At 42.8% G+C, this 11,157-nt stretch overlaps 1 protein-coding gene across 5 annotated transcripts in view; it reads right to left on the bottom strand.

Annotated features, from left to right (window-relative positions):
- Positions 1-931: 931 nt before the first annotated feature.
- Positions 932-11,157, bottom strand: part of LOC311060805 (leucine zipper putative tumor suppressor 2 homolog) — a 94,179-nt gene continuing 83,953 nt past the window's right edge. For all 5 annotated transcript variants that reach the window (XM_084079141.1, XM_084079143.1, XM_084079144.1 and 2 more), the window contains 4 exons: positions 11,010-11,132; positions 8,557-8,703; positions 7,076-7,450; positions 932-5,918 (listed from right to left, as the gene is read on the bottom strand). In XM_084079141.1, coding sequence (XP_083935267.1) covers positions 5,487-5,918; positions 7,076-7,450; positions 8,557-8,703; positions 11,010-11,132 — 1,077 coding nt within the window. In that variant the 3' untranslated portion in view covers positions 932-5,486. The remainder of the gene's footprint in view (positions 5,919-7,075; positions 7,451-8,556; positions 8,704-11,009; positions 11,133-11,157) is intronic.

Here is an 11,157-nt window from a genome sequence, read left to right as displayed (position 1 = left end):
AAAAAAAAAAAATTTTAATTGATGAAAAGTTGTTTCAACTTTTTATATATATATATATATATATATATATATATATATATATATATATATATATATATATATACAGTACAAATCCTTGGAAGATCTAACTTGTCCAGTAGATGGCACTGCTGTACCTTCATCTTCTCTCATATTCTATCATCTGCAGGAGGTGAGATTAGTTTTTATAAGCCTTACATATTCCTGCTTGTTATGTTGTTAAAGTCCAGCCCAGTCCAGCCCAGTACAGTACAGTACAGTACAGTACAGTACAGTACAGTACAGTACAGCCCATCACAGTACAGTACAGTACACTGTACTGTACTGTACTCTCCAATGGAAAGTTACTGTACTGTACTGTACTGAGTACAGTACAGTACAGTAACTTTCCATTGGAGAGAATGTAGAAAACCGTGGTGTGGACTTGAGTCACACATTTGATGACTTTAGGCTTACATCAAATAAAGAAAATAATTTAGTTGGACTCAACTTGGACTTCATCTGTAATGACACGTGACTGACTGGAGCCCTAGATCTATCTTGACTTGAGACTTCCAAGTCTTTTCAAGTCACTCAATGCCTTTCCAACAAACTTGAGTCAGTCTTGACTCTGGACTCAAGAGCAGAGACTTGAGACTTACTTGTTCTTCAAAACAGTGTCTTTGTCCCACCTTTGGACTCATGGCATTGGTGGACACTTTTAAATACCTGAATTAGCTGGTCTGATTTTGATGCAAGTGAATAAATATATTCACAGTCACACACCTTATATTGCAACACATCCAATTCCAGAACAACGATGATGATGAGGATGATGATGATGATAATTAGTAGTTATTTAGAGCAGAGGCTAAACACTGTTAACACAATCTCCTGTAAAAGTAAAAAATAATTGAAGTCGCCTTCTGTTTTCTGTAATTTTATTAAAAACATAATAAGTTGGTACAAGAAATGTACAGCATGAAAATATACATTTAATGTCTTCATACAAATACTGTGGATTAAAAAACATTATCATATCCTGGGGTGTGTGGGGGGGGAAGCATTCACACACAATATACAGAGAGAGAGAGAGAGAGAGAGAGAGAGAGAGAGAGAGAGAGAGAGAGAGAGAGAAGCAAGTAGGACGTGCAACATTGCTTTGGTCTACTCACAGTGGCGATGCTTTAACATCTGTTATACTTCACCATTTATTTTTTATTTTTTTCAGTATTAGGAGTATCTACAGTGAGGAATTAACATTATTTTGTATTTGTTTTGTGTGCCTTTGTACAGATAATTGCTTAATTTCATAATCTGCGCAAAAAAATTTAAAAAATGCCGACAGACAAGCTCACAAGCGAGCGTCTATATCGGCTATCGCTGGCGCCCGTCTCTGTCGGACGACAAAGTATAATTCAGGTTTAAAGGGGGATCAAACCCTATAGGATGATTGTGTGGTTTGTTTTTCCAGTTCAGGTAAAAAAAATAAAAATAACTCCAGCAGAATAAAAACATGGCAGGCTAGTAAAGCAACTGCAGCTGCAGCTAATCAAATTAAATAATGGTTGTGCTAGATTTAGGTGTGCCTCTCTAGTCTAGTTGCCTGAGATCCAGCCTGAATCACTACTTTCGGGCTGATTTTTTTTTTCTCACTTCCCTTATCAGGCTGGCCAGCCTCCTATTGGACGTATTTCAATTACGTAAACGTGGATAGACTCCCACATTCTCGGCCGACAATAAGCCTCTCCGACCTACTTACTTAACCTAAATGTAGCCATTATTAATGTGATTACTGCAGCTGTGTTGATGACGGTACATCACGGTGTACCATACGGTCACCGTTATGCTGCCTGACAGGTTTTTTTCCCCACTGCTGTAGTTTTTAAAGGAGTAGTTCACCCCCAAAAAATCGTATTTTTGTCGCATTCCTAAGCCAATAATTTGATGACCGGCGGGAGACTCATGATGACCCGGTCATCAAATAAAATTAAGATAAACTCTTTTAGTTTACCCAATCTTTAACATGAACTGGAAAACTAACTACAAATTCAGCCCTGGAGTTTCATCGGTCTTTAAGTCAACAGACATGAGACAGTATCTAGACTAAAGCAGTTGATGGGAGGATTAACAGTCATGTCATGGTCTCTAAGTCAGGGGTCTTCAACGTTTTTTCAGGCTAAGGACCCCCTAGCTGAGAGAGAGATGAAGCAGTGTTTCCCCTAGCCTGATCATCAGCCAGAAGCTGCGTGGAGCTTCAAGGACCAATCAGGACCAATCACAAGAGATCCACGCATCCGCCTACATCTGACGTCATCGCACAGCTTGTTTTAGCAGATATTCGCTGATTGGCTTGTCGTTAGACCACTCCCACCTCCGACTCTGATTTGACAGGTTTTTCTTCGACCGTGAAAAGCCAATAGGCTCACATTATGACAGCAGACCAAGAGGGTGGGCGGGGTCTATGCTCTGGAACCAGGCTAGGGACCCCCACTACCATTGTGTTTCAGATTAAACGTTTTCATACAGTAGATTTCATAGACTAGTCGTCAGTGTATGTTGGATTCATGCTGATGAGTATTTTCAGACAGTTAAACCACTTAAAACCTAAACACTTGTACTTGGTCTGCTCTATATTCCCTCTACACCGAACCTCTTGGACGAAAAATAGCCGATCTACAAGCTCACAACGCCTCCCGTTGTGAGCTTGTAGATCTGCAATGTTTTGGATAATGTTCCCTTCAGAATAGGGATGCTAGGGTTCAAGTGGCTAATGTAAATTTTTTTTTTTTAAAGATCCCATCACAGAAAGGTTTGGCGGACCCCCTGTAGTAACTCTGAGGGCCCCCCCTACGAGTCCCGGACCCCCTTGTTGAAGACCCCTGCTCTAACTACTGATGTGACTTGATAGAGGAGACTGAAAGACCCTTTGATTCAGTGCATGTCCTCAGTCTCAACCTAGCTGTACAGAAAGCCTTCCATAAGGACATGTACTGTAGCATGTAGCATGTAGCACAATGGCTCACTTCAGTGGTTCATAAATGAACGCGCTACTAAGTAAAGCGTTCATTTATGAAGAAAAAAAAAAACGTGCTCAAGTAGAGTCTACTTGATCATATTACAGCGTCTCACCAAAGAATCAAAAGTAGCAGATCTAGATCTGAGCTTTTTAGATCTGCTACTTTTGCTATTTTATAAACCTCATATGTTTCTGGACATAATGAGGTTTCCACCCGACAGAGGCGATACGATGTTTGCCTTTTGGCGTCCCTTCCCATGCGTTACAGACACACTAGCCTCGATCTCCAGGCTTTTATTTTTTATTTTTGCTAAAAAATAAAAGCCTGGACCAGCGAGTCGGTGTTCCGGGCGTAGGAAGTGTTTCATTTCCCCAACCAACCAGAGTGCAGTGGGCGTCGCTCCAAATGTTGTGTTGACGGGGCGGGGGCTGACGGACAGATCGGTGAACTAATGGGATCACACGCATTCTCTCTCCGGAGATGTTAAACCCGCCCCTCTATGCCAGATATGAGCCACGCTAGGGCAGTCTACAGACACACTGAATGGAACACACATTCTGGTATAGCACACATGCAAGCCATTCACAAACTGATGCATTAATTCTTACATGACAGCCATTCAAAAGTAATCATGTTGTCTTTACAATCATTGGGATTGGGAAGCCTCCATGGGGCCGTGCTTAAAGGGATAGTTCACCCCCAAAACGACTTTTTTTTCTATCGATTTTTTTTGTTTTTGTCGCATTCCTAAGACAATAATTTGATGACCAGCAGACCGGTAGGCAGCGGTTCCGGTAGGAGACACAAAGGAGACTCTTTTGTGTCTCCTGCCAGAACCGCTGCCGGTCATCAAATTATGGGCTTAGGAATGAGACAAAAACTAAAAAAATCGATAGAAATAAAGTCATTTTGGGGGTGAACTATCCCTTTAAGTTTAGTGGAGTGAGATTTCTTTCAATTCATTCAACCTTTGAATATATATAGTGATATATTTTTAAAGCGAACATTTGTTACTCAAATCTGTGCTTGTGGAGGGGAGCCTGGAACAAAATTATTTGAGATGGGGGTCCGTGGCCAAACGCATATCATTTTGGGGGTCCTTGACATGAAAAGGTCCATTGACAAGGCTGTTGAAACATTACATATTGCCCAGACCAGATTTGTGGCACTATTTATGGCATTGCACGACACACCGGCACACGAGTAAGTATAAATCAAGCCTTATAGGGGCTGGACCCACCAAGAAGTGTAGATTTATTTTATTTTTTTCTCTGCTCATTTCCGATACTGAGGATATCGTGCCCTGGTTGTCTAAACCAGTTTTTAAATGTTGGCTTTACTGTATGTTCTCAATGTGACATCGGTCCACCTCGTCGTTCGGATTCTTCTCATCCCGTACAGTCACTTTAACAGGGCTACTACAGCAACTCACACATTGTAAAGCACAGTAATAACATCGTTATTGTTTTCTAAACCGTTTTCCAACCTGTCATCGCTATTTGCCAGGTTTGAAATGGTGTCATTTCAAAACAAAGGCTAATCAAGTGTGAATATAGGGGGGAAAACTGTGACTTTTCGGGGAACTTGCAGGGAAGGATCAAGGATCATGGCTGTCTTATCTGTATATAGGGCTTAGGTGGTTAACATGTCTGAAAAAAACATGTGTGTGTGTGTGTGTGTGTGTGTGTGTGTGTGTGTGTGTGTGTGTGTGTGTGTGTGTGTGGATGGTCTCAGCTTTTGTGAGATGTAAGATGAGGGGCTCCGAGGACAAAAGATAGGGATTTGTTTAAACAAACAAACAAAACAAACGCTCAATCAGGTTCTTTCCGCCTTCGACACAGAGATCCACGCGGGTCCATCGAACGCCAGCGCAAAAACGCTAACTCATGGAGAGCAGTCCGAAATGGTCGGTGTCCATTCATTTTGCTCGCGCCTCAGATCTCAGCGGCTGCGATCTCGTCGAAGTTGATCCCGTTGCCCTCGTGGGATTTGTTTAAGAGTCTAAACCAGTGGGTCTCAAAGTGGGGTCCGGGGACCCCCAGGGGTCCCAGAGGGAGTTCCAGGGGGGTTCCCCAGAAAAATGTTTTTGTTAATGTAGCATCACAATAATTTCAACCACTTTAAACTTTTATACTTTGGCTATTTTTGAAAAAAACTTTAAAATATGTGCAATTTTTAAAGCCAACATTTGTAACTCAAATCTTTGCTTCTGGGGGGTCCCTGTAACAAACTATTTTGAGATGGGGGGTCCGTGGCCAAATATATATATCATTTTGGGGGTTCCTCGACATGAAAAGGGTTTGAGAACCACTGCTCTAAAACAAACAAAACAAACAGATTCTTACACGTGGGTCCATCCGTCCCCCAAAAAAAAACAGACGTTTCAAGCTTAAAAACGCCAGTGCAAAAAAAAAAAACGCTACTCTGAGAGCAGTCCGAACGGCGTCCAATGTATTTTTTTGCACCCTCTCAGATCTCGGTGGCGGCGATCTCGTCGAAGTTGATCTCGTTGCCGCTGCCCTCGTCCTCCTCGCGGCTCTCCAGCTCGTGGCTGAGCTCGCGCAGCACGCGCTCCAGCTCGCGGTTGCGCCGGTACATCTGCACGTAGTTCTGCTGCAGCTGCTTCTGGTAGTGGATGACCTTGTCCTTCTCCTCCTGCCACACGCGCCGCTCCTCCTGGAAGCCGCCCGCCAGCTCCTCGGCCCGCCGCCGCTCCATGGCCAGCTCCGACCGCATGCTGCGCTCCATGTGTGTGTGGCGCCGGCTCGGCGTGGTCGGCTCGGCGCCCATCCGCTGCTGCTGCTGCTGCTGCTGCTGGGCCTTGTTGTTGTTGGCCGCCTCGTCGCCGCCGCCCGTGGTCTCCTGGTACGCCAGGAGCTGCTCCTCTGCCTCCTGGAACACCTGGTTTAATTGATTGATTGGATACTTGTTTTAGTCAGACATGTAAACCAGTGGTGTGAAGTAACTTTTACACAACAAGTACATTTACTCTAAAGTACTGTTTTTTCAAAAAAGTGTACAGAAATTGTTAAAATTATGTTTTTATGTGGACATGCCTCCAGTTCATTAAGTATACCTGGTTCTCACCTTAGCACCTCCTCCACCACCTTAGCACCAACCACCTGTCCTAGTCCCTCCTCCTCCTCATGCCCACACCTGTTGTGTTATGATAATGAGGGGGAGGGTATGTTTTTACTATGTCACTAAAGGGCTGTTTTTCTATTGGCACGTTTGACCCTCAAGGTTTCAGCCTCCAGGAAGAAACTCAAAATAGTCAGAGAAGACATAAAACACCATAAAAACACCACCAGGGGGCTTAATGAAGTTCTATCAACCTCATAGACACATGAAAAACAGAAAAAGTGCAAAACCATGACACCACCTCTTTAAGTACAATTTTGAGGTACTTTTACTTTGCTGGAGAATTTCCAATTGTCTATACTTTTACTTCTACTCCACAAATATTGTACTTTTACTCCACTACAATTATTTGAAAACTTTAGTTACTAGTTAGCCTACTTACTTGCAGATATAAATTATTACATTATAGAACATACATTAACCACTTTAGCCCTATTTTATACCTAGGCTATTTGAAAATAGCCGATCTACAACGTGTCGCATCGTCTATTTTTCAGGACCAACTTTTTTTACTCAAATCTTTGCTTCTGGGGGTCCCTAGAACAACATATTTTGAGATGGGGGTCCATGGCCAAATACATATCATTTTGGGGGTCCTTGACATGAAAAAGTTTGAGAAGCACTGACATTATAGCAACATAAGTTTTTTTTAGAAGTTAGGATTTAGAAGACATTTGTAGAATCCCCCAGAAGCAAAGATTGGAGTTAAAAACGTTTGCTTTAAAAATATATATATATATATATATATATATATTCAAAGATGCTCGTGATTTATAAAAAAAAATAGCAGATCTACAAGTATATCTGCTATTTTTGAATAGCCAAAGAAATCTAAAAATGACACAGATGTTTTCCCGGGCTCAATGGGTTACGTAAAAAAAGATCAAGTACACGTGTCCAGCAGGGTACCTACGCACCTGACACTGGCGGTTCCCGGGGTGCGGGTGCGGGTGCGGGTGCGTCGCCCCCTGCTGGGCGGAGGCGTTGGCGTTGGCCAGGGCGTCTCGGAGGCGGGCCGTCTCCTCCTCCAGACGGCCCGCCTTCTCCCGCAGCAGCTCCGCCTCGCTCTTGCGGCGCTGCAGCTCGTTCTCGCACACCTCCAGCTCCAGGGTGCGGGTGCGTCCGGCGCCGCTGGCCTCCTGCAGCAGGGCCTGGGCGTTGGTCAGCTCGCCGCGCGTCTCCCTCAGCTGGCCGCGCAGCGACACAATCTCGCCCACGCGCTGCGCCAGCTCGCCCTGCACGTCCTTCAGCTGCTGCTTCAGCAGAGAGATCTCGCCCGACTTCTGACACACCTATAGGGGGGGGGGAACGATGTAACGGTGGTGTAAAGTAACTATAAGTACGTGTACTCTAGTTACTGTACTTCAGTGCAATTTTGAGGTATTTGTACTTTACCGGAGTACTTCCAATTTTCTGTACTTTTACTTCTACTCCACTACATCTCAGAGGCAAATATTGTACTTTTACTCCACTACAATTATTTGACAACTTTAGTTACTTTGTAGATTTAGATTATTATTACAAAACATACATATACATTTTGGCCATTTGAAAATAGCAGATCTACAAGCTCACAATGCGTCACGACACAACGCATTGTGAGCTTGTAGATCTTGCTATTTTCAAAAGATATTTTGACGTTTTACACATTTGAAAAATTGTGAAATTGGACATTCTGCCTAATGAGTACTTTCTACTTTTGGTGCTTTAAGTACATTTTGATACCAATACTTTTCCACTTTTACTCAAGTAAATTTTGAGTACCCAGACTTTGACTTGTAACAGACTATTTCTACGTTGCAGTATTGATACTTTTACTCAAGTAAACATCTGAGTACTTTTTCCACCACTGCTTTTTGGACTACAACCATTTACAATTCACAATTTAGGCATCGGTCTAGACCAGGGGTTCTCAAACCTTTTTATACCACAACCCCATATTATTAACACATTGTGTGCCAGAGGTTTATTAAAATAGGGTACATCTAGTGCCTGCATATCTTCCATCCATTTACCATCCACTTACGTTGATACGTTTCGTGCTGTAGAAGCCCCGACGCGGACGTGCATGTAAACAAAGTGTGCGTGCGAGACGGCGGAGGGTCCCGACTAACGCCTGGAACAATAATATTTCTAACACGATCCTCCATTGCAGAGTGATCGCCGATCGAAAACGGCTCACTTCCACCACATTAAAAATAAATGGAGATATTAAGCTTTTACATTGGAGAGGCCGACCGGACGCATTTTTGACATGGATCCGCATCCGGCCTCTCCTTCTCAGAGACTCCTTGGATGATTTTGTTAGAGCGCCCCACGTGGGAAAAAAATATTTAAAAAAAAATGGGCCAAAAACGGTCCAGACCGTTTATGGCACTCAACGTGTTAAGGATCTCACCTCCCATTTGGTCTCCTCCAGACGAGGACCAAGCTGGATCTTCTCGTGTTCCATGGAGGAGCATCTCTCCTCTAGCTGCTCCCTCTCCTGGAGGAGCTGAGCAAAGTCCTCCTGGAGCTTCTTCTTCTCCTGCTGGAGCTGGTAGACCTGCAGCACACACACGCACACACACGCACACACGCACACACACACACACACACACACACACACACACACACACACACACACACACACACACACACACACATTGATATTGTATAGAAAGAGGTGCAGTACGTGATTTCTTTTTTTTTGCTAAAAATATATATATTTTTTTTTTATGTAGGAAACAAAAAATAAAAGGGTATATTGTAGTAGCTTTGGGGGAGGGTTTATCAATTGAATATTCCACTATGATCAAACCATTCACCGATCCAAACTGGATCTCCATTTTTGCTGATGCATATGAACACAACTCTACAAGCATATGAAGAAGGAGCCGCTGACCCCAGAGGTCAAATGCCCCAAACAGCTCTGTTTACACACATCCTGCAGTCTACGTGCCCTGCACACACACACACATGCACGCACAGATATACTGATGTGCACGGACATACACACAGAGTTTCCTAGACCCACTGGCTAGGATTGACAATGTTGCTGACATGGAACCATGATATCAGGACACGAACTTGGGACAAATTTAACTGGAAATAATGCCATAATTTGCAGTCTGTGACAGTTAGCTGTCACAGGGAGAGCTCTGCTTCCAACCAAATGGCCTGCCTATGACCTTGAGATCATCGATCCTCAAGCACTCCTCAAAGAATTGAGGCAGAGTTCGTTTCATTCGTTCATAGTTAATTATCCATATTAAACAAGTGGTTATTACGTGTCCTACTGTGTAAGCTTGCTGTTATATTTGTAACTTTCAAGTATGATTAAGTACAACTGTTTATCATATTTTCACTTAGGCATGAAGGTACATTTATATTATCATTTGATTGTTATTATTCATTATTCATTATATTTCCAATATATTTCCAATATTATTTTTAAATAGGAACCAGATGCGTGACACTAAGTTACAATGGGAGAATATCGATAATATAATGAATAAATCCTTGTAAGAGAATCAACTTTAGGTTGAGTTAATTAGTGTTGTTGTGGGTTCAGATTTCTCTTCTCCCCCCCCCTTTCCTTCTAAACATACCTTCCTGTGTTTGAGCCAATGACAGGCAGAGGATTGAGTTTCGCATGGTATTTAGGATGGAGAATAAAAGACCATCTCTTAGTGACCAATGTCCAGTCCAGTCAAGGTCTCGTCTTGTCTGGTCTCATCTATGTTATCCTCCCCTTTTCTTGTCTTAGTGTCAGTTAGGTGTATTTTTGTTTTGTTCAATTTGAATGGGAGCTACAAGATTCATTGACATTTTCAAGTCATTAAATATTGCGTTCAACTACTGCAAAGGAATCAAAGTTGTGCCTTTCAACACAACAGTGGAAAGTGGACAGTGGAAAGTGGAAAGTGGACAGTGGAAAGTGGAAAGTGGACAGTGGAAAGTGGACAGTGGAAAGTCGAATGTGGACAGTGGAAAGTCGAAAGTTTGAAAGTGGAAAGTGGAAAGTCGAGAGAGAAAGTATCACCTACATTCTCTCTCATGAAGAATATAGACTCTAAAGAAGAATAAAAGACGGCTGTTGTTAACAGTGAAGACTTGCTGGCACTTGAGGAGTGTCGAAGAAAAGTTGGTCTACCCAGCATAAAGACGGCTGTTGTTAACAGTGAAGATTTGCTGGCACTTAAGGAGTGTGAAGAAAGCCAGGCAGGCAGGCAGTGAGGCAGGCGACAAATGCCAACAGCCCCAGAACGCTACTTGAGAAGTGACCCCTGTCAATCACAGGTCTGTTCCCATCATCTGATGTGCAACGGCAATAGGATTGTATGTGTATTAGGCTTGTTTTCATCAACTTATTGACAGGGCTCTTTAACTACTGTTTCTATTTCTTTTCAGCCCTCACCTACCTTCCCCTCTTTCTATCTCTTTCTGTCTAGGAGCTCACAACAATTAGTATACCATTTTTAGCACAAAAAGTTCTAATCAGGGACCACAGCAGAAATTACATCTTGTACGGCTGTATTGGAACATTAATATTTACTATGGCTTATGCCTTTGAGTTAATAAACTTCCTTGATTAGAAATAAAAACTTGTTTGCATTTTGTATATTGTTGGATGATCTATGACCCTGCCTCAGCCAAGAATTCAAAATCCTTCAGATTTTATGAGACTGATCTGTATTAAAAACAGGTAAACTGGTGATATATACTTTCATTGATATTCATGACATTTAATGATAATTAATCACTAAATTACCCCCATACACACTACAATATATACTCAGGACCCATAAAAATGTGTCCGCAACCCACATATGGGTCCCGACCCACTGTTTGGGAAACATGTGTTCTGACCTGTAGCTGCAGAACTTGTTGGGCTCGCTGGGCCTTCTGTGAGGCCGTCTGCATCCTGGTGGCACAGCCCTGCCTCAGCTCCTCCAACTCCAGCTCACAGCGCTTCTGCTTCTCATCGTAAACCTGCAAGGCACGTGACCAGGCAACA

The sequence above is a fragment of the Gymnoscopelus microlampas genome (genome assembly GCF_963454915.1).
Source record: "Gymnoscopelus microlampas genome assembly, chromosome: 14".
Classification (NCBI taxonomy): Eukaryota; Metazoa; Chordata; class Actinopteri; order Myctophiformes; family Myctophidae; genus Gymnoscopelus; species Gymnoscopelus microlampas.
Note: the sequence above shows the minus strand (reverse complement) of the source record. Positions and strands in the feature narration are given on the sequence as shown.